Raw genomic sequence first — 23,572 nt, 5'->3', positions numbered from 1 at the left:
TTTTTGCATTTTTAGTTAGTGTTTTCTTATTTGAGATATGCAGTTTTCATGCTAAATGTTTTGCTTGAATTTACATTTTCACGAGTACTGTGGTTACCCTTGAAGAGGTACAGTATAATGATTTTCAGTTTTTTTCTATGAGATTGGCTCTAAATTCTGACTTTACTGTGTAGTTGCAATTTTTTTAATCCATGTTTAAAGCATGGAAAATTAGATTATATATTACGCTAGTACAAAAGTATTTGTATAATATCCCAAATTAGGATAATACTGTATATAACATAAAACTCCTGTTTGTCGATGAATACTCATATTGGGACAAGTGTTAAATTTTTTTAACAAACTTTTAATAATTGATGGTACAGATCTTTTTTCCAAAATATAATTAAAAAGGTGTACAGAAAAGAAAAGTTTCTTTGCTTTTATTTATTTATTTTTTTTTTTTTAAATTTTGGATACTTTACTTTGATTTTTGAATCAATACATTTACTGTACCTGTATATTATTCTCTTTCAGGTGGGGTGCCGAACACCAGTGGCAGCAGGATGTAAGCGTTGTCTAGCAAAAGTACGATGGCCCAGGAGTTCCTTCCACTCTGTGATGTGCTCTTCAACATCATCTCATTGGCATCCTACTTCTGTGATGTGGTGTTTGATGTGGTCACCATCTACACACTGTATGACCAGCAAGAGGTGGTATGGTTCACATTATCCTTATCGTGCGTTCTTCTCTCCCTCGTTGTTTGCCAACTGTGTTCTCTGAAATGGTATCTCTCCAGTCTTAGGAAGGACTTGGCCAAAAAGGATTGTGATTTGGGCCTCATGATTCTTTTGCATTTGTTCCAAGGGGGTGTTCTGTGGCGTTACTTCAAGCTCTTCATTCCAGTGGACCTACGCTATGTGAAGCATGAAGTTAGGGACCTTTGCATGCTGCGGCTCGTACACGCCTTCTGCGAAGCTGCCCCCATGTTGCTCATTCAGCTGTACCTTATTTGGCGGAAGCCTTCTCTTTCAGAATTGACAGATCTTAATATTGTCTCGACTGCTCTGTCTTTGTTTAGTGTATGCTGGGCTCTTGCTTCTTTTAACAAGAATGTGAGGCGCCACAATGTTCATCGTTTGGTTTTAACCTGGCTTGGTGTTATATTCCAGTTCTTCTGGCGTTTGGGCACCATAACATCGCGCTCTCTTGCTCTGACTGTATACGCCACGTTGTACGGGTACTGGGTTTTCCTTGTCATTTTCCTGCATTGGATTTCAATGTTCTTTTGGCTTATATCCCCTAAAAATGTTTTCCATGGTGAAAGAATGCCCATGATAAAAAAGGTATTGTTTTCAATGTTGATAGCATTCTCTTACATCTTTTGCTACATAAATCTCCAGGAAATAAATGCTCGTCAGAAGATGGTTGCTTTCTATATAACAATGTTGCTAGAAAACACACTTCTTGTAGCTGTTTGGCTAGGAGGGCTAAGAACAACTCCGTGGTACCAGTATCCAGTAGCAGCTCTGGTTTTCATAGCATTTGGGTTTGGAGTTGTGTTCATGATTTTCTACTATCAGCATTTCCACGTGAAACGTTTAAAGCACAATTATGCCATCTCTTCTTCTATCAATACATATTCATCTTGCACAGGTGAGTATGAATTATTGCATACTGTAACCCAGAAATAATGTATATATTTTATTGTATGTCGTTAAGATGTTCATAATAGTAATTTGATTTCTTATTAGTGCTATTACATTCATCATGAATTTTAGTAAAAGCTTTTGAATAAGAATAATCATCCTCAATAGTGTTCTATATATATTTTACTGCCAACTTTATTAAGAGAAAAATCTTTACACATTTATTTTTTCAGGCTGTCAGCTCGGCCAGTGCACAAACAAGAGTCATAGGATGCCTTTCCCATATTACCTGAACGAGCTTTCAGCAAGTGACAATAGCACCATTGCCTCTAATCCTCAGCAGAATGGTGGTGGTACAAAGCTCAATAATTTAGCAAGTGAAACTCGTGAGCATCAACTACATCCTCATATGTACAACCCAGATGGGTTGCATGCTCCTGGGGTTTTCAACTGCCGATTTAATCCAGTTATCAAGAGGAAGAAAAAGAAACCCACTAGTTTTGTACCTCCTCCTGTGCCAGTTATTCCTTCTATTGCCGTACCAAATAATAATGGCCGTACTGTACCATTCTGGAAGCGACCTTTACCTCAATCTCTGTCTAGTGATCACGAGGGTAGTGTTGGATCACGGGTTAATATCCAGCAGAAACTGCAAGAGAAGAAACAACAACAGATTGCAGAATTACGTCAGATAGAGGAAGAGATTAAGGCTGGAAAGTTGAAGCGACCTCATCCCAGTGATATTTCAGAATCAGGAACCCTAAGGCAGCCCATTCCAAGATCCAAAAAGCAACCTTGGCTAAAACCAGAACCGCTTGATTATACATATCTAGTAGTAGAGCCTTCAGCAGCTCCTGTGCCGGCTCCAGCGCATCGTAAACAGCGTTCGCAGACCCCGGAGATCCTTCTTGCTCCTCATTATTTGGATAATACAAGAATATATTATGACTATCAGGATCCTCGTTGGAAGTATGGTAACAATTACCACCTACCGTCAGATGACATGAGTGGGTCAAGTCACTCTAAGCCTTCTATCAAGAGAAGGAATCGTAAGGTTGATAAAAATGCGGATAACAGAGACAAAGTAATATATAAGTCTTACAGGATACCATCTGATCTTGACAGTCAGATATCCTTGCCAAGATCGTATACACTCCCGAGAGAATTCAAATATTACCGAAGACCTAAATCAAGAAAAGCTATTAGAACGGATCATTTTATGGCTTCAACTAATTCTAGTGATGGTAAGTCTCAAATCAAAATATGGTTGCTTATACATATCCCTAGTTCCAAAAAATATGTTAATTGCAAATATATAAAGCTCAGAGATCAGGATGTAATTAGGTATGGTATAGTATTGAAAATTTTTTAATTGATATAAAACTCACTGGTGCATAGTATCCTTGTAAATACAGTAAATTAACTCGTTAGGTTGCTTTTAGTCCCCCTACAATTATAACAATTGAAGTGTTACAATTCAACAGACCATTTTTATGGATGTCCAATTTGCTAAACTTCCATTCAAATTGATGGTTTCTCTTCCCTTACCTCACCATTTTTAAGTAAAAGACATCTTGTACTTTTGGCATCTGTGCTGAAACTGGCATAGGCAGAATTTGTTCAGCCCCAATAGTATTATCATTCCTTTGCCCTTAATTGTAAATATTTCATCAGATAATTTAACAAGACCACCAAGTTACATTTCTAGATTTTAAAAGCTTGAAGCTCTGTTCTTTGCTCCTGTGGTAGTTTTAAAGTGTCCTTTGTTTCCACAAATTGGAGCTTCATTGATTGGATGGTAATTGATTACTGTACTTCATATTTTCTTCCATGAATTCATATCCTGTAACTCTTCTTTTCAGGTGATGTGGATTCATGTGATGAGGGGGATTTTGAAGAAAGTCTTAGTCGTTTGAACAATACTGTACATTTCCATCTTAATCATAATCACCATCATCATTATCATCATCATAGTTTTGTTCACAACCACACCACCAACAATGTCACTGAATCCCCTCCTCATCCGCAGCATCCGTTAAGAGCTCGTATCCATGCGGCCTTTCACAGAAATTTGGCCAACACTCATGAAACAAAGTTGTGATTGGTGTTTCATTTAGATAATTCGATGTAGTAAATGACTCTAGACTTCTATACATGACAGGAAATTTTTGCACAAAGCACTCGCATCTTTTCCGCATGGAAAAGGATTGGCCAAGACTTTTAATGTGGTGTGTAATTGGACAGAAATAATAATTTGTGTTTTTAATATATCGGAGATACTCAAATGGTCACTATTATGTAATAGATTTTTTTTCTTTTTATTTAACAAGCGTGTACCATTGAATAAAATTTTTGGTGTCCAGTATTTAGATCTTAAAAGAGTGACAAGATTTTGTTTTAAAGACTGGCAATGATGAAATTGTGACATGATAAGTACAAAGATAACAGTTGTGAGTATTTATTTCAATGACACTAGGAGATGTGAAGTACTGTACTGTGTTCAGTGAAAACCAATTAGTCAGTTACATAAGGATGTTGCTTGATAATGGACCATAAATTTTTGCACCAGTGGAAAATATCTAACAGCAGGCCTGTTGATTTTTTTTTGTTTGTTTACGTGCCAAAGACAGATTGGACCAAGCACATCCAAAATTGTTGGAATTAGTGAATAAGTGCCAATTTTAACATATTCTTTTATATAACCTCCTATATAGAGAACCACAGGTTTATTGTTTGTTGATTATTTCTGTAACTTATATTTTTAAAAGTAGTATTTGGTACTTTAACTGCTTTCTTCTTGAATGTTAGGAACTGTGATTGTTGACTTAAGAAATGAAAAAAATTGTAAGTGTAATCACGATAAATTGATATCCTTATATTTTAAAGGATTACCTTACCTGAAATGGGAAATTACAGTAGCTATTTTTATTTATATTTTGTAATTTTTGAAGTAGCTACTACCATATGCTATATACTTTTCTATTGCTCTTGATGATTTAACTGTTCAAAGTATAAGACTTAAAGTTAAAGCAGTTGAGAAATTAGCGTTAACTTTACTAATTTTATACTGTATCAGTTATAACAAAATCTAAGTAGCCTTACCACAGATTACTTCAACTTTTAATTTCGTATCCCCAAAATTTTGAAGAATTCATTGAAATTTAAGAGAAAAAGTCATAAACGAATAGATCCAGTCAATACACCTCGCTGTGATCTCTTACTGTGTGCCTCATTGAACCGCTGCCCTTTAATATTCCTAATCCATTTACTCAGGTATTTATCGGCTCTAGAGCCCTGAAAGTTTTACAATAGATGGCATTAGTTTTTTTTTTTTTTTTTTTTAGTGTGCCACAAAGGCTGCTACAGTACTGCTCATGTTGTTTGCTTCTTGTTGTCTAAAATTTTTTAGGCACTGGGTTCTGCTGTGTTTAAGCTGTAAAAATTATCACTAATTATTCTACATTAGAACCAAAAATTAATTCTTAGAAATACATATGGCATAATGCAAAACTAGTGATTATTGTATTTCTTGTTGATAGCCAGGACATGTACCAGCACAAGAATTCTTGCTCATGAAAGGAACTCGAAGAGGTGTAGTGATATTTATATATAACAGATTAGAGCTGTTTTTCATTTTCTGTTCTCTTTGTGTGTTGAGCATTGTGGTTTTGAAAAAAAAAACTTTTTCAGAGACGTGGTCTTTGATTTGATATGTAATTTATAAATACTTTCATAATCTAAGGTTGATTTAAATATGCTCAAGAGAGTGTTATTTGATTGAAAAATTTGCTTTTCAAACTGTTACTGTAAGACAAAGTATGAACATCAGGGCATATTTGTATTATATATGGCTTGTAAATAGTTTTTTTTTTTTTACAATACAGATATAAATCAAAAGAAAATGTTTATTGTATTGAAATCAGAAAGTGTTGGGTTAATAGCAACTTTCTAATCTGATTCATTTTCAGCCGTTCCATGATATCTTTGATGAAAATGACGTTATTTATGATTTAGTTTAACTTTGCCTCTTGAATCACATTTGTACAGGACTGGTTTGAAATTTTCACTCTGTAAAAGGGTTGATGATGTGTCGAATCAAAAGTTGAAGATTAAAAATCATGTGTTGGATGGTGTACAAATGGGATATCTATACAGGGCACCAACTTAGGGTTGTTTCATTTAGTGATAACTTGTGTCAAAGTATTAATTTACACTTAAATAGATTGAGATGAAAAAAAAGAGAAGATTTTTTTTCTTTTAATTTCCGGTGTAAAGGAAACTTTCAATACTCGGAAGAATACTCTGGTATTTCAAAGATTTTTTTTTATTTTGTGTACTGTACCATGCTAAGACAAGTTTTTGATAATGTGGCGGTGGGATTTATTTCACTTGCCAGTCAGATGAGATATAATCATATACTTAGTTGTGTTACTTGAGTGAATGTTAAATCTAATAATGTAAAGGTTGAAATGAGGATAAAGTATACAGTACAGTAATAGAAATTCACCAATATTTCTTGTCAATCTTGCCTTTTTAACTAATTGATTACAATTTACTATAACAGTACTGTAGTTATTTTGGTACCATGTTTCATTTCAATAACAGTACATTTGGTAGGCCTACTCCTATACCTAAGCAACAAAATGGCTCCCTCAACAAGGAAATCTGATTAGGAAATTTTCAAAAACACAAATTTTCCTCATATAGTTGACTTTAGACCACATGTCAAGGGCTGTGATATATTTCATTAGACTCATTGGTCGAATGATTATTGATTATAGGATTTATTTATAAGTTTATATTAATTTTTCACCCGTGAGTTTTTTTTTTTTAAGAAATTGCTTTTTATTTCAGTTCAGTACAGTATTAATTTATTTCAAAATGAAGTTTGAATCTTGAGGTTTGAGGACTTTTGGTGTAATGAAAATATTTTGAAGAGAACATTTCTGATGTCTATGTCTCTCCTCTCCTGCACTGTTCTTCATTTTATGAATTAGCAGATATTTATTTTACTCCCACAAATCTCAAAGCCCAAGAATAAAGTGCTGGTGAATATTATGTCTAGGGTTTTGTTTTTTTCAGTTCCTTTATTCTTCCTTTTGCTGATTGATACATTTTCTTGTCCGCATACTTTTGCAAATTTACTTGTACTTTTTTCAAGATTACACTGTGTATGCATGGGATGTGTTTATTATGTGGTACATTGGTTCAGATATTGAAGAAATTTTAATATTGTTTTGGATTTGAGATATGATAATACTCAAGAATTACAGTATGGTATAACATTCAGTTTCAAGTACAGTACTTTTGATCAGCCTTAGGAATTTACATTGCATTAATAGATGCAGACCCACCAAAACTTGATTATGCTTCTGAAAAGAAAGTAGCACATATTTTACAAAGACCAAAACTACCATAACATTAAAGGGATTTTAATTATCATTGGTAATGACATCTTCACTGGATTCTTCTGGTAGTGGGTCTTGCAGTAGTAGTGTCGCATACCATTTTCATGGATAATAATGCATTGGCTAATATTTTTATCAACAATACATAACTAATTCTCTAAAGCCAGTGTGCACAATGTAACTTTGCCTTGTCTGGTCTCTGGCCTAAAATTAATAATCCTTGTATCCATGAGGTGGTAATGTGCACTCTCAATAGATACTCAATTAGTAAATAATGTTTTGTAAACTCGTGAAGGAAGTAAAAGCTCATAAGAAATCAAATATCTCTAATTTAAAAGACAAAGTTTTCATTTTGGCAGTTTTTTAAATAGTTATGTCATATCTAATTTTTGTTTGTCATTTTGTTACTCTAGTTTACATGAAATACTCATGAATGCTATTGTGTGTGTGTGTGAAAAGTTTGTTACAAACTGTTCTCGCCTAATGTTACCGCAGGGTCAGCCAGAGTAACCTAGAAATAAGAGTTAATTTTTGCAAAAACTGAATATTGTAAATGGTTATGTGTACTTAAAAGGAATATATATAGTATCAAATTTGCTGGAAGAATATACTGAATTAAGTATTGTGTGCATAGAATAGGAAATATTGCATGTCCGTTAAATACAGGTGTTCACTAACAGTCATAGGTTAGGGAATATCTGTGTTTAGGATAGTCATATGTCTACAAATCCGAGTACAGTACTTGTAAACACGTGACAAATCGATGAGAAACTTGTCTCTGGTTACAGCCATTACCTTGTGTCATAGTCAAATGTAATATATGCGCAACAACTTTTATTTAAAGTCTTACCTAATGCTCTTTAAACTAACAGGAAGTTTATATACCTTTTTGTTATTTTTACCCATTTTTTTTTTTATTTTTTTTTTATTCTTTATCTTGGGACTGTGCATGATACTTGTAAATGCTCTCGTTGTAAATTTTGTTTCAGTGTAAATACATAATTATTTTGATACGTGTCTTGAGCAGTTTCACAAAGTGAACAGCTGTTATGATGTAATTTAAATATACATAAACTTTGGAAAACTTTTTTGTTTTAACTGCCCTGTTATGCTACTTCTAAAGATAAGATTATGGTTACTGGGTTATGCACTGTCATAGTTTGACTAAACCACCATCATATTATTAAGACTCGACCAAAGCTTAGTTCTCTTATAAGTTGAGAAAAGAAGATACAATATAGCAGAGTGTAAGTTGAAATGCTGGATAAAAACTTTCTGGTGGAGGGTGGCAGGTTAACAGCATACAATTTGAGCTCACTGTAGGCAGTAGTAATTCCTTTGAATTGTGTATTTCTTTCTGCCATTTTGCTCTTTGTACGTTCCCTTTGACCTTATACTGTAGATAGTAGGTTGGTCTAAGCATCGCCCACCTATTGAAATATTACTCCGAGAAAGTTATTGGGTCCTTTATCAGGGTAGATACCTACATTGGATCCCTTTCTAGTTATATCATGTATTTCCCTTGCTTACACACACCGATTGGTGTGGCCTATTTAAATTCTAATCTCGTAAAGAACAGCACTTATACACTGTAATTGTAAAGTGGGTACCTTCCAATTGGTAAGGAGAGAAGAGATTAGTTATTGTAAGCATCTCTTTTAGATAGACAGTCCAAAAAATCAAACCATTGTACGCTGGGCACACTATTCTATCTTTCGTTATTATCTTGCTGTGCTATTTTAACTGGTGGAGCCCATGGGTTTATAGCATCCTGCTTTGTCAACTAGGTTTTTAGTTTAGCTAGTAATAAGAATATCACTGTACTTCCTCGACTCAATCCAGCAACAATCTCGTTCACCTAGAGTCGATAACTTACAGTTGGAATAGAACGAAAGTGATAGTATTAAAAACAATAGGATTAAGCCACAAGGAGGTGCTAGAAAGAAACTTGTACAAACTCGAGGATTATACAAAAAAAGAAAAACCTCATAAAAAACTAATATTACAAGGTAAAAGTTGCAATAGGTAAGGATTGAAGATTGTGGAGCTTGATACAGTATATACAACCTTGTTTAAGGATTCCACAATTCTTGGGTGTTAATGTACATGTACTCCGTAATTCATGTTCATTTGCTTCACAAACTTGGTTGTCTAACCTCTGGATTTTGAACTGTAATGCATTATGCTGTGACGACTCGTATGGCCTTGATTTCGTATTAAAAACATCAAAATAAACATTCGGTACAATAACTTCTAATCAAAATTAACCACCCAATGCCTTTTAAGTACAGTCACAGGTAATAGGTTGGCCAGGGCACCAGCCACCCATTGAGATACTACTGCTAGAGAGTTATGGGGTCCTTTGGCTGGCCAGACATTACTACCTTGGATTCTCTCTCGTTACGGTTCATTTTCCCTTTGCCTACACATACTCTGAATAGTCGGGCCTTTTCTTTACACATTCTCCTCTTTCCTCATACACCTGACAACGCTGAGATTACCAAACAATTCCTCTTCACCTAAGGGATTACTGCACTATCGTTGTTCGGTGGCCACTTTATTCTGGGTAACGGTAGAGGAGACTTTAGCAATGGTAAGCAGCTTTTCTAGAAGAAGGACACTCCAAAATCAAACCATTGTTCTCTAGTCTTGGGTAGTGCCATAGCCTCTGTACCATGGTCTTCCCCTGTCTTGGGTATGAGTTCTCTTGCTGGAGGGTATACTTGAGCACACTATTTTATCTTTTTTATCTTCTTGTTTTGTTAAAGTTTTTATAGTTTGTATAGGAGATATTTGCTGTAATATTACTGTTCTTAAAATATTTTATTTTCCCTTGTTTCCTTTCCTCACTAGGCTATTTTTTCTGTTGGAGCCCCTGGGCTTATAACATCCTGCTTTTCCAACTATAGTCAATTCTTTTTAGTGAGGCAGATGTGCACCGACTCGCAGGGGTGCCCTTTTAGCTCGGAAAATTTTTCCTGATAGCTGATTGGTTGGACAAGATAATTCTAACCAATCAGATAATAGGAAACTTTTCCGAGCTAAAAGGGCACCGCCGAGAGTCTATGCAAACGCGCCTCATAAAAAAAATATTGAGTACAGGGTTGTAGCTTAGCAAACAACAACAACAACAACAATAATAATAATAATAATAATAATAAAAATATTGAGTACAGGGTTGTAGCTTAGCAAACAACAACAACAACAACAACAACAACAACAATAATAATAATAATAATAATAATAATAATAATAATAATTGGCCTACTAATATTGTCCGCAAATTCCAAAGAAAAGAAACTACCCTGTACATTATCAATTATGTTACTGTTAATTATTGATTTTCCTGGTCACAATACTTAGGTGGCACTTATGGATTACATATGCCACCCATATAATTCGTACTATTAGTTGTGTAATCACGTTTCCGTGGCGAGATTATGAACTATTATTTCTTAAGTGACAAAATTACCGAAAATTCATTATTTGATATTTTTCTATTGTCGCTTTAACGTCCATGTTCAGTTTTACTGAATACCAAACTATAATATCCTTGTTGAGTTTTTCCCATTTTCCCTCCTTGGATCTGACGACTCGAGGATCGAGAGTGGTACAATTATGTGAACTTGAGTTGCATTTGTTGTAATATTTTGGGTGGTTAAGACTCGCTAAGCTCATACGTAGTTCAATTCAAAATGCATCTTGGTTCGGTCGTTAAATTGAAACGGAGATGTAAACGGAGGGAGAGCCTTTGCATATCAGCGAGCATAAAACATGGACGCCAAGTTACCAACTAAACCAAACTCCTCCCTAACCTAACCTACAAGCCATGTCCTTACCTACAGTACTTACCTAACGGGGTGTTGGCGAACCCCCTTACACTGCTGTATTCTTAAGTCAGCCGTCATCATACATACACCCGACGGATGGCAAGCAAGTGGTAAGTGTTAGAATTTAATATTTTTTTTGCAAATATATAGGCTAACTATCCCACAATTCCTCCATGATTTAAACCCCCAAGGAGAAGGTAGCGCCGTCTACTTACATTATACTAATCAGGGTCACCCAACTATTGTGTATGTTTCTCATAATTTAGTTGTTAGTGGTTACATACAGGTTACATATTTATATTAGTTAGGCGTGTGTAAACTCAACACTTTAATTTCCAATAAACCTAGGATAGGCCTAGTTATATATTTGCAGGAGACTAGCCTCAAGTGACCTATTTAAATCTCCATTGTCACTGAATATTTAGTGTAATCATCAATTTTACTCCATCCTACAAACTAATAAACACTAAATTCTTTCAATCTATTGCTTGGCGTTAAGCCTAAGGTCTTTTTTTTATTGCTTATATATGAAAGATGTTTTAATATTGTAAATTTTCTTGAAATGTTTAATTTTGATTATTAATTACGTCTCATATAGTCTATTTATTTCCTAATTTCCTTTCCTGACTAGGCTATTTTTCCTTGTTGGAGCCCTTGGCTTTATACCATCCTGCTTTTTCAACGAGGGTTGTAGCTTAGCTAGTATGGCCTAATAATAATAATAATAATAATAATAATAATAATAATAATAATAATAATAATCATGTGTATAGTCATTCGGAAAATGTCTTAATCCGAGGTCAAACCGTAAACTTTAAAGTTTCATTTCTTTTTGAGTCTTTGCAACCAAAGATTGCATGTTCCATCGGTGTATATATATATATATATATATATATATATATATATATATATATATATATATATATATATATATATTACAAAATAAAGTTAACAAGACTAGGGCTGATCCCACTAAGCCTTGGAGGAAATGCCGTGCAAGTTATATTCGAATTTTATTATTATTATTATTATTATTATTATTATTATTATTATTATTATTATTATTATTATTGGAGACCAGGCCGAAGTTATTATTTTTTCATATTTCTTACAATCGATGTACTTTCTTCAAAATATAATGAATTTGCCCTTGAGTCATACCTCACATGTCCACCAAGTTACGTTACAATTGGTTCAGTAGTTTTTGCGTAATGTTGTTCACTAACAAAATGTAAACTAACAAAATATTTGCCATTTACTTAACATTGCAATTATTTTCAAATTACTGCTGTGTACTTGTACTTTAATGTACTCTGTCCAAAATGTTACACATTCATCATGGGTCATACCTCCTAACACGACTATACCAAGTTTGGTAAAGATTGGTGCTTTGTGAACACTGCAACTGAAAGTTTTGAAATTCGAGAAATTCATCCCATTCCCGCGTAATGCCATTTAAGAACTAATTTATTTTAAAGTAAAATATAAAGACATAATCTATAAGAGGTTTCCGGGAGTTTTCGGTAAAAGTTATAACCACTACATGACCTACAAAGTTTGTCTGTCGTATACATTCGGAAGTATACTGTACATTCTGTCGTATAAATTACATTCGATAAAATTAAAGAAATTTTGTGTAAATTTGATAATCATGCTAATTAAAATTAAAAGTAACTTTAGATGCAGAGTTTAGCCTCCAAATGTTTTTTCATGGTTGGCGGCTTGATGAGTTTTGAAATTTATTTCTAAATTGAATTGCTGGCAAAAGGAAATTATTTTTCATTCATATAAAAACACAGGAGGTATATATATGTTACGTTTTTTTTAAGAATTTTAGATTTTCATCATACTCGTTTTGTATATTTTATGCTTCATAACTCTGACGCTGGTTACCTAATTTGTAAATTATCTGCCTTTTATTTACCTGCTCAATATCTCTCTGTGGTACTTCTGTTTCATCTTATTCACTTGATGTTTCTGGTACACTTGTTTCACGACCTGATTATTCCCCTTGCATTTCACTATAATATTTCAAGTATGGGAACGCTTAAGAAGGATAGATTAAAAGAGAAAATGTGTTTTCTATTTTTATTCTAGTTTTATAGTGCAGTACTTGAATGTCTTGTCTCGCTAGTTCTGACATGAATGAGAAAGTTTAGTTCTTCATAGTTGTCTTGTACGATCCAGCATACAAATGGCACATTAATAACAATTTATGGGAAAACAGACATGAATGAAATTGTATTAGTTATAGGTATAGGCCTATATTGAGTTAAGGGATTTGGGATGAAAAATGATTGGAATTCTTCTATCCTTATTGCCTCAGTGCTTGTGGCAGAGACTGGAGAAGAATTGCAGAAAAGTGTAAAAATGGTCTGCGACTGTTTCTAGCCGTTAAGAATGAGAGTAAAATGGAAACTTGAATTAGCAGAAGGTAGGATGCTGAGGTGGAGTATTAGGAACTCCCGTCGTGAAATATTGACCACTGATGAAATGGGAGGAAGAGTTAAAAGTTATTGCTATGATAAGAGAATTTGTGTCGATATGTTGTGTTTGTGCATGTCGTAAGGTTGGTGAGGAAACAGGATTGCATAGAACTTTAGTGTAAAGTCTTTAAAGAATTAAACTACTAGATAGCATGATAAAAGGGAAGATAGAAACATAAGAAGGCGGCAATACAACCAGTTCTTTAGTTTGGGGATAGTAGAGACAATGATCATTCAAAATCTTTCAAGATTTTTTATTTTATTTAAAGTAATTTTGAGTTGTGTAAACAATCTCGATGGTAGAACCAGTGAGAGGTCTAGAAATTACCACACACAGGCCGGGCCGGAGTCTCTTGTGGGCCACCGTACCCTTTCCTTGGGGTCCTAGACCAACTTATGAGATCGCCATTAAATTGACCATTGCAAGAAGAGGCAAGGCGAGAAACCATCCTCAAAGTCTGCGGCGAGGCCGGGTTCAATAAGGGACGAACCGACATCTGGAAAAGGGTCATCCATCCCTCGAGACCCTCACCCCTGTCCATACCGTCGTCGGTATTCTGTCGCTGTCCAGAATAAGCTTCGCCACCTCCGCGTACGACTAGACCACGTCCCTGCATTCCGAAAATGGAATCAAATGTTATGTATAAGTCTATGTGACTTCCAAAGGTCTCTCTCTCTCTCTCTCTCTCTCTCTCTCTCTCTCTCTCTCTCTCTCTCTCTCTCTCTCTCTCTCTCTCTCTCTCTCTCTCTCTCCAGATAATTTCCAATTTTAGTTTTAATCTTTATTGTATGAAGATGGTTATCTTGAGAAAAAATAACAGTTGTGTTGTTCAATTGATTTTCTACTTTGAAAAAGGTTATCTAGACTGCTTTGACTCATTCCTTGCTTTCTTATGAAAAGTATATTAAATATCAGAATCAAAATACACGTTATTCCTAACATGTAAGGTATGTACTTTTGAAATGATTTGGATCTCTGTCCCCTTACCTCTGGAGATGAACCTGCCTGCAAGAGGACACCATCCATGTAAATGCTCCAGGAACCAGTCCAGGAGTTCCATGAGTGGACCATGAAGTGCCATTCGCCTGTTCTGATAAGGGGAGATATCACGTTGCTGACCAAAATCTCGTTGATGTAAAGGAACCATCTCTGTGGTTGACCTCTTTGCAGGTTGATCCTGATGGTGCTGTTGGTCGGACCTCTCACTGGAAGAGAAATGACTGGATTTATACGCGTGCGTGTTGCACAATTATATTTCTGAGTGTGTGAGTTTTTCTATGCAGTCCCTGCTGTTGCTATTCTTTTTTTTTTAATTATTATTTAAAAGACCATATCTGTTTCTTGTCGCAAGTGCATAGGAAATCTCTCATTTCAAGCAGATAATAACAAATTTATACTGATAAAGTCCTTCTGAGGATCCGGTGAAGCACCTTTGCGTCATCCGTTCATAAAGCTACAGGTGCTGTATAGAAAATTTATTCAGCTTTCTAATACAATTTTCAGTTTCTTTCTATCGTTATTCCTTAGTTATTTACGTTACGAAACGTCAACTGAACTAACGACATAATGACGTCATTGCTAAACTTTGACACATGACGTCATTACTCCATGGCCAAAAGTCTTGAACCCGACAGTGATTTTGTCACGACTGGGAAATCCAGATAAGAAATACATAAATTATCTCCCTTTAAGTAACTTAGATTTTCCCTTGAAAATTTAATTACTTTCTTATAATTTCCGGTCATTGTTTATAATAATATCAGTTTTGTTGGTTACTATGAAAATATAACTTTTGTGACTGTTATATCTTCTTTTATCATATATGGCGCTCTTATCTTGAATAAGTTTTATAATCTAATCAGTTGTGTTTTTTATGTTGAGAATGAGTATGCGAATGTTTTGAATAACAATGATATTCATAATATCAATTTATTACCATTACTGCCAATTTTATTATTATTTTGTTAGAATTATTACAATGATTATTTTACTATATTTATTACAATTATAACAATTGTTATGATTTTAATCATTCTAATAATAATGTCTTGGCCATGCCTCATCAAGTAAGCTACAATTCTCATTTCAACTTTTTGTTTTCTCACGTTTTAAACGTCGATTTGATTTTTCCCGCTTCGACACTTTATGCCAGCTGAGATCACGTGTTTTGATATCGTTTACATTTAATGATTCTTTTAAAATAGAATGGAAAAATTGACTTCACTTACCCGTATAATCAAATGTGGTGGAAATCCTTTCTGCATTGTATAAATTAAACCAATACTGTAAAGTGAAACTTTGCAGGTCAGGAATTGGTGTGGCATAATAGACATACTGGACATAGTTCGACTGATTCATCATTACCTAAAAGAGAAAGAATTATAAGCTTGATGTTTCGAAGGTGATTTGAAATGTCCTGATAGATATGAACAAAAAACAAAGATAATGATAGTAATTAAATGATGCATGAGAAAGTATTTTGATATTCGATGCATTAAAAGGTACAATTTTCTTATCAGTAATTCAAATCTAGTTACATTGATTTACCAAGAGAAGAAAAAGTTTCTAACAGGTTTCAAAATACCAAATGCTATCATGGTTACCAATATATGGGGTTTGATAAAAGGGTAAAAAATTAAAACTGTTTTCTAAACCTACCTTAGACAAAGGTAGAACAGCTGGACATGGTTCGGTCACTTGGCGACGATTTTTATACCCTGTCGTGGGAGTGTAGGCTGCACAGCTGGCTCCAAGGAGGGCCAGCACCAAGAGGGAATAAGATCGACTGTTCATTGTTCCTTCTGTCAAAGATACATAACATGTTATAACAAGATTTAAAACACACTTTTATATCTATTACAGTACACACATTCCTCTTTTGTAAAGGAATGGGACATCATGGGAACTACACAGTCCTTTGGCTGTATAGAATCTAGGTTCTAAGTCCCCACAATCTAGGTATAACAAGACTGTACCCGCCCCATGCTTCATTTTTAGGCTTACAAATTTGTGAGTGGAACACGGAAGGCTATGACCAATCAGTGGACCTGGTAGACACAAGTCTGTGTCTCACCAATTCTACCTAATTGATTTTGATTTGATTTAAAAGAAGATTATGCCGCGTTATGGAGTGCTCGGAGTCAGGGAGGTCACTCAGGACAGACGTGCAACTGTGGGAAACCCTGCTGTTGAACTATGAAGTTAAAGTGGAGAGGATGGGCGGCCAGGTGGAAGAAATGAAGAGGGAGCGGAGTTAAGGTAAGTGACCTTATTCAACTCGGCAAGAAAAGGCTAATAGGGTACGGCACCTGGTTTTAAACGGATTCCCCCACTTATGCCATATCACCACAGATCATTGACTAGCCTTCATTCCCCATCCCCACTCTACCTCCCTACCCTCTGTCACTGTTTATCTTCCTCTCTCTGCTACTATATAAATTCGTGTATTTCCGAAATTGTATCTGTAATTATTCTGACTTTTGTTCCACACCACCATTGGGGTAAAATTCAAGGCGTGTTTTCTCATTCCCAAACGAATCATATGAGGGGCGCCACTGCCTTGCTTATATGCCAAACGTTCACTGCACACTCTTGTGATGGACTGTTTCCCTGCTTCCAGCTCACAATATGGCCACCTCATAGTCAAGCCAAGGTAGTTTAAGGTAGTTATCTGCAATGTGAACAGGGGATGGAAAGCAGGTCGATGATGTATGGAGACATGGCATAGTGGAGAAATCCGTTTCAAACCAAGTTCCCTCCCCTATCGGTTATTTTGCGCTGCATTGAGTACAAAAACTGGGTGCGGAAGGGATGCTGCAAAGACGTTTTACAGCTTACAGGGGACTCAGCCCGATTACATTTTACAAAGATGGGCAACGAGCTTGCCTCATCACTATGTTAATACATGTGATATATGTATATAGATAAATATATAGATAGAAAGATAGATACATACATATATACATAATTTACATAAATACATACATAAATGTGTACATACATACATATACAGTATATATTTATATATATACTCTCTCTCTCTCTCTCTCTCTCTCTCTCTCTCTCTCTCTCTCTCTCTCTCTCTCTCTCTCTCTCTCTCTCTGTATATATATATATATATATATATATATATATATATATATATATATATATATATATATATATACACATCTATGAGTGAGTGCATGTGCATATATAAAGTACATAAACGTTATAATATATATATATATATATATATATATATATATATATGTATATATATATATATATACATATATGATAAATTTTGCACATTTAGACGTGTTTTTCATATTCAAATAAGCCATATATATTTTTGATACATTGATGTCTGGATTCTAAAAACCTTCTCATAGATACTATACATAGTGGTTTGTCATACTCTGCAGATTTTTCCATTAGTTGGTTCTCTACTTGGATATGGTCAGTTGAATATCAACTTCTAAAGCTTGCCTACTATATTGGTTGATTAAAGTCTAGTTGCCTTATTCAGTCTATTAAGATCTTTGTAAATAGTTTGTATATTACGAGAGTAAACATATTGGAGGGTAGTTTTTCAGGTTTTTTATGTCTACCTTTTTATGAATTAGTATAATGATGAAATTTTTCCAAGCTGTAGGTATAGAGCTTTCTTGCAGACATTTTGTGTAATATTACACTAGTATAGCCTACTGTACGTGTATATATATATATATATATATATATATATATATATATATATATATATATATATATATATATATATATATAGGCCTATGTATATGCAATTTAATATTTTAACTTTTTAATCTGGTAAACAGGATACACCCATCTGCTATAATAAATAATTAACTTCGTTTGCATCCTAATATTTGTAACTCTTCATCTTGTACGCAGTCATTATCTAACAATTTAATGGTGTACACAGCAAAGACTTTGAAATGAGCAAAGCTCTGTAAACAGTGAAAAAAAAAAATATTGAGACAAAAAATAAGATACGACAATCACTTACCTATTTTGTCACTTAAGCGTAAATTGAACATCCAACCCTAGGAGTTAGTCCGAGTTACTGAAAATCTTATACGGCGGGACCTTCTTATATATCATTGTTAGGCCACGCCCATTTGAAAATTACAAAGGAATGATCAAGTTGGGCGTAAAACACAGATCTTTAGGAGAACTTTTCCAATTCTTGACTATTCCAGAGATAATTGATTTTGACATAGAATAACCGGAAATATCATAGAAGGGATTTTATCATTACGTACGTTGCACTTCCTGGCCGCTGACAGCTCACTCACACGCACACACACACACACACACACACACACACACACACATATATATATATATATATATATATATATATATACATACATATATATATATATATATATATATATATGTGTGTATATATATTATATATATGTATATATATTATGTATATATGTATATGCATATATATATATGTATATATATATGTATATATGTATATATATGTATACATATTATGTATATGTATATTTGTATATATATGTATATATATACATATATATATATATATATATATATATATATATATATATATATATATATATTTATATTTATATGTATGTATATATATGTATATGTGTGTATATATATGTATATATGTGTATGTGTATATATATATATATATATATATATATATATATATATATGCATATATATGTATTCATATGTATATATACATATATTTGTATATATATGTATACATGTATATATTTAATATATGTATGTACATATATGTATATATAAGTATATATGTATATATGTATATATATATGTATATATAAATATATATTTATATGTATATTATATATACATATATATATATATATATATATATATATATATATATATATATATATATATATATATATATATATATATATATATTTATATATGTATATACAGTATATACAGTATATACATATGTATATGTGTATATATATATATATATATATATATATATGTATATATATATATATATATATATATATATATATATATATATATATGTGTGTGTGTGTGTGTGTGTGTGTATGTATATATTACTAGGCTAACACAAGCAAGTTATGTGGTTTAATCTGAATCTTCTGTCCATTAATGAATGAGTACAGTTAGCTAGATAAAAAAAATTGTCATGGGGATAATAACTTCACTCCTCATTCCTTTTACACTTAACTGTTTTATCTTATGGGGAAAAAAATCCACCCTCCATTTAATCTATATTTGACTAGAATTCACCAGCTTTACCTCGCTGAGGTTTTAAAATTTTAATGATCAGGCCTATATTAGATAATGTGCTTTGTGTGAATATCAATTTTTCACACCAGTTTCATTATAATACTCTTTTATTCGGGGCTGTTTTAGTTTAACTTCTTGACAGGATTGAATCAAAGGTAACTGCTCTCTCTCTCTTTCTCTCTCTCTCTCTCTCTCTCTCTCTCTCTCTCTCTCTCTCTCTCTCTCTCTCTCTCTCTCTCGTCCCATTACAAACTGTCATTTGATCTCTGTTATTCGAACATTTTATTTTCTTTCTGAATTATAATACATTTTTTTTTTACTATTGACGTATATGAATGCGAATGTATTGATATGTGCTTGCAATACACTTTGGAGAAAGCGTTCTTAGATCTGTGATTGGTAGGCTACGCTTGTGTAGTTGAATTTCATTTTTTTTTTCATCTGTAAGTGTATTTTTGGAGTTCATAACCTTCAGACCTTCCAAACGCAGATTTATGTATAAAATGGATCAACTTTGATATTTTCTTACTTCTTCCCATTTTCATTAAGTAAACGTGGGTCTCTGTGTCATTCTGCTTAAGGCCATATCAGCCTATGCTTAAAAGAATGTTAAGACTTTAGGGCACATTACTACTTGGAAATCTGATCCCTTCGAATGATCCTGGAAAAACCCGTATACACACATGCTTATTTCCATGTGTACGAAACACAAAATTACGCACTTATACGTACGTTGGGAACATTGACGAAAACATAACATGATGTTGCGCAACATATTGACACAGTTATATATTTACAGGAACCTATTTACGGGAAACCCGAAGTGATTCATTTCTAGCAAATAACAAAAATGACTAGACAAACTTGATTGGTAATAAATAGTATTCTTGTAATGACATTAGGCTGGTAAAATCCAGAACCCGTAATCGGAAATCTCCGGACTGAACGTTGCACAGGTGTTACGGAAAGGATGCGCTAATCAGATTCAAATCCGGTTACACCAGTGTGAGTGTATCTTTAAGTGGTTTTGCTTATTTTCAGGTAATTTTGTGCTCTTCATTGATTAAAGTAGTTATTTATACATTATTAGTTGAAGCATTAATAAAGAAATCTTAAGGGGATTTTTCTTAAATGCCGAGAAAAGTGAACTGTTATTTGAAATTAGTACTATTTTGACAATTTAACAAGGTCTAGACCATAATACTCTCTCTAAGAGTCCTAGACCTAGACCTTGATTACTCAAGCGTTGGAATACCCAAGGTCAACTCACTATATAGCCATAATCTGCCCTGACAATACTCGCCATTTACTTGGAGTACATTTACAGTATATAAACTCTTGTAGAGTTTTCTAGATATTTCATTTTAAAGGGCACATTAAACGTTCTTTTGTATTTGAATAGAGATATGATATTTATTCTTTAATAGTTGCAGTTTTAGTCATAAATTCATATATTATTATAAAAGCGAAATGTCTTAAGAACCCGACAGATTCATGTTACGTTTTGACACGAAAAATTCCCATTAACGTACTTTGGGTCTCACCTTGAAACATTGCGCATGGAAACATACTCTATGACAGGGGGGGCCAACCTTTTATTTACCATGCACCAATTTTTTTCACTTCTAATTCAGATGCGCCACACAAACTTTAACCCCCCTTTCAATCCCTTAAGTATGGTGACTTGGACATATTTGGCAGTTATACATATAATCATTTGACGTACATACATACATACGTATAATATATATATATATATATATATATATATATATATATATATATATATATATATATATATATATATATATATATATATGATAAATTTTGCACATTTTTACGTGTTTTTCATATTCAAATAAGCCATATATATTTAGATATATTAATGTCTGGATTCTCTTAACGACCTCGGGATCAGAGCCCCAGGCGAAATCTCACAAAGACAAGAGCTTGGCTCCGGCCGGGAATCGAACCCTGGTCGGCAAGCTTATATAGACAGTGACTAAAGCCCCCCTGACACTTAGGCGCATTTTTGCCACGCACTGGCACGCATTGATGCGCGCCAGTGCGTGCCACTTTTTGGCACGCACTGGTGTTTTTCGCGCACTGTTCACGACCAGTTCACTCCAGTTCGCGCATCGTTCACGCGACGTTCACGCGACGTTCACGCGATGGCACGAATTGGCACGCGTAGTTCGCGCATCGTTCACGACACGTTCACGCGAGTTCACTCATCATTCCGCATCGTTTCCGCATTGGTCACGCCAGTTCACGCCAGTTCACGAATTGGCCACTCCATATAAAAACGGGGCTTCTCCAACCCGAGGACATTCTTGGATTGGGTTCGGAAGAGACAACAATGCTTTCTGTCAGAGACACCATTGCATTGAGGAGAAGAAAACGTATCTTTTTCGTTTGTATTTTTTGTTGCCCTTTATTTTAGTTTCAATAAAAAAGCATTTGATTTACATATAAATAGCAGACATGAAATATGTACAAGTATTAAGAAAGCATTTTATTTTAACATTAAAAGCAGCAAACATGAAAAGTTTTTAGGCTGTTGATTTTAAGGTAATAGAGAAAAAAGTGTGTTGAAATAAGAAATCATTTTATTTTTACATTAAAACTGCAAACAGAAAAAATTTGTTTTGCCCTTCATTTTAAGGTAATAAAGAAGAATAAGTATGTTGATGAAATAAAACATCATTTTATTTTTACATTCAAACAGCAAACTTAAAAATTTCTTGGGTTTATTTTTCAGTTCATTTTTATTCAAAACAAAAGTTTTGGGTCTTGATTGGTAATAGAGGAAAATAAGTGTGTGCATGAAATAAGACATCATTTTATTTTTACATTCAAACAGCAAATATAAAAAATTATTAGGTTTATATTTTTCTTTCCTTTTCATTAATTTTTTCGTTTCCTTTTTGTTTCTCTTCATTATAAAGTTATAGAAATAGTTTGAAATAAGACATCATTTTATTTTTACATTCAAACAGCAAATATAAAAATTTATTAGGTTTATTTTTCTTTCCTTTTCATTAATGTTTTCGTTTCCCTTTTGTTTCTCTTCATTATAAAGTTATAAAAATAGTTTGAAATAAGATATAATTTTTTTTCACATTAAAACAGCAAATATGAAAATTTATTAGGCTTATTTTTCTTTCCTTTTCATTAATTTTTTCGTTTCCTTTTTGTTTCTCTTCATTATAAAGTTATAAAAATAGTTTGAAATAAGATATAATTTTTTTTCACATTAAAACAGCAAATATGAAAATTTATTAGGCTTATTTTTCTTTCCTTTTCATTAATTTTTTCGTTTCCTTTTTGTTTCTCTTCATTATAAAGTTATAAAAATAGTTTGAAATAAGATATAATTTTTTTTCACATTAAAACAGCAAATATGAAAATTTATTAGGCTTATTTTTCTTTCCTTTTCATTAATTTTTTCGTTTCCTTTTTGTTTCTCTTCATTATAAAGTTATAGAAATAGTTTGAATTTTTAAGATATAATTTTGTTTCACATTAAAACAGCAAATATAAAAATTTATTAGGTTTATTTTTCTTTCCTTTTCATTAATTTTTTCGTTTCCTTTTTGTTTCTCTTCATTATAAAGTTATAGAAATAGTTTGAAATAAGATATCATTTTCTTTTCACATTAAAACAGCAAATATAAAAATTTACTAGGTTTATTTTTCTTTCCTTTTCATTAATATTTTCGTTTCCTTTTTGTTTCTCTTCATTATAAAGTTCACGCCACTTCCCGCATCGTTCACTCCAGTTCACTCCAGTTCACGCCAGTTCCCTCACTGTTCACTCCAGTTCACTCCAGTTGGCGCATCGTTCACGGCCATTTAGTGCGTGCCAATGCGTGCCACAAACTTTAAACATTTCAAAGTTTTGGGCCCGCATGGCACGCATTGGTACGCTCTG

At 33.4% G+C, this 23,572-nt stretch overlaps 2 protein-coding genes and 1 long non-coding RNA gene across 3 annotated transcripts in view; 2 read left to right on the top strand and 1 right to left on the bottom strand.

Annotated features, from left to right (window-relative positions):
- The first annotated feature begins 520 nt into the window (after positions 1 to 520).
- Positions 521 to 8,125, top strand: LOC137630649 (uncharacterized). Its single transcript, XM_068362263.1, has 3 exons — positions 521 to 1,635; positions 1,862 to 2,872; positions 3,491 to 8,125. Exons 1-3 carry the CDS (start codon positions 573 to 575, stop codon positions 3,727 to 3,729), a joined length of 2,313 nt encoding a protein of 770 aa, XP_068218364.1. The 5' UTR covers positions 521 to 572; the 3' UTR covers positions 3,730 to 8,125.
- A 2,505-nt stretch (positions 8,126 to 10,630) lies between these two features.
- The window catches only part of LOC137630648 (uncharacterized), a 92,260-nt gene continuing 79,318 nt past the window's right edge, over positions 10,631 to 23,572 (top strand). Inside the window, exon 1 of the long non-coding RNA XR_011041746.1 lies at positions 10,631 to 10,976. This is a non-coding gene — a long non-coding RNA (uncharacterized lncRNA). The remainder of the gene's footprint in view (positions 10,977 to 23,572) is intronic.
- On the bottom strand, positions 12,941 to 18,511 carry LOC137630206 (C-reactive protein 1.4-like). The gene is made up of 5 exons (XM_068361658.1): positions 18,362 to 18,511; positions 16,012 to 16,154; positions 15,582 to 15,717; positions 14,341 to 14,558; positions 12,941 to 13,963 (listed from the first exon to the last, which is right to left on the bottom strand). Exons 1-5 carry the CDS (start codon positions 18,390 to 18,392, stop codon positions 13,670 to 13,672), a joined length of 822 nt encoding a protein of 273 aa, XP_068217759.1. The 5' UTR covers positions 18,393 to 18,511; the 3' UTR covers positions 12,941 to 13,669.

This window comes from Palaemon carinicauda, chromosome 38 (assembly GCF_036898095.1).
Source record: "Palaemon carinicauda isolate YSFRI2023 chromosome 38, ASM3689809v2, whole genome shotgun sequence".
Classification (NCBI taxonomy): domain Eukaryota; kingdom Metazoa; phylum Arthropoda; class Malacostraca; order Decapoda; family Palaemonidae; genus Palaemon; species Palaemon carinicauda.
Note: the sequence above shows the minus strand (reverse complement) of the source record. Positions and strands in the feature narration are given on the sequence as shown.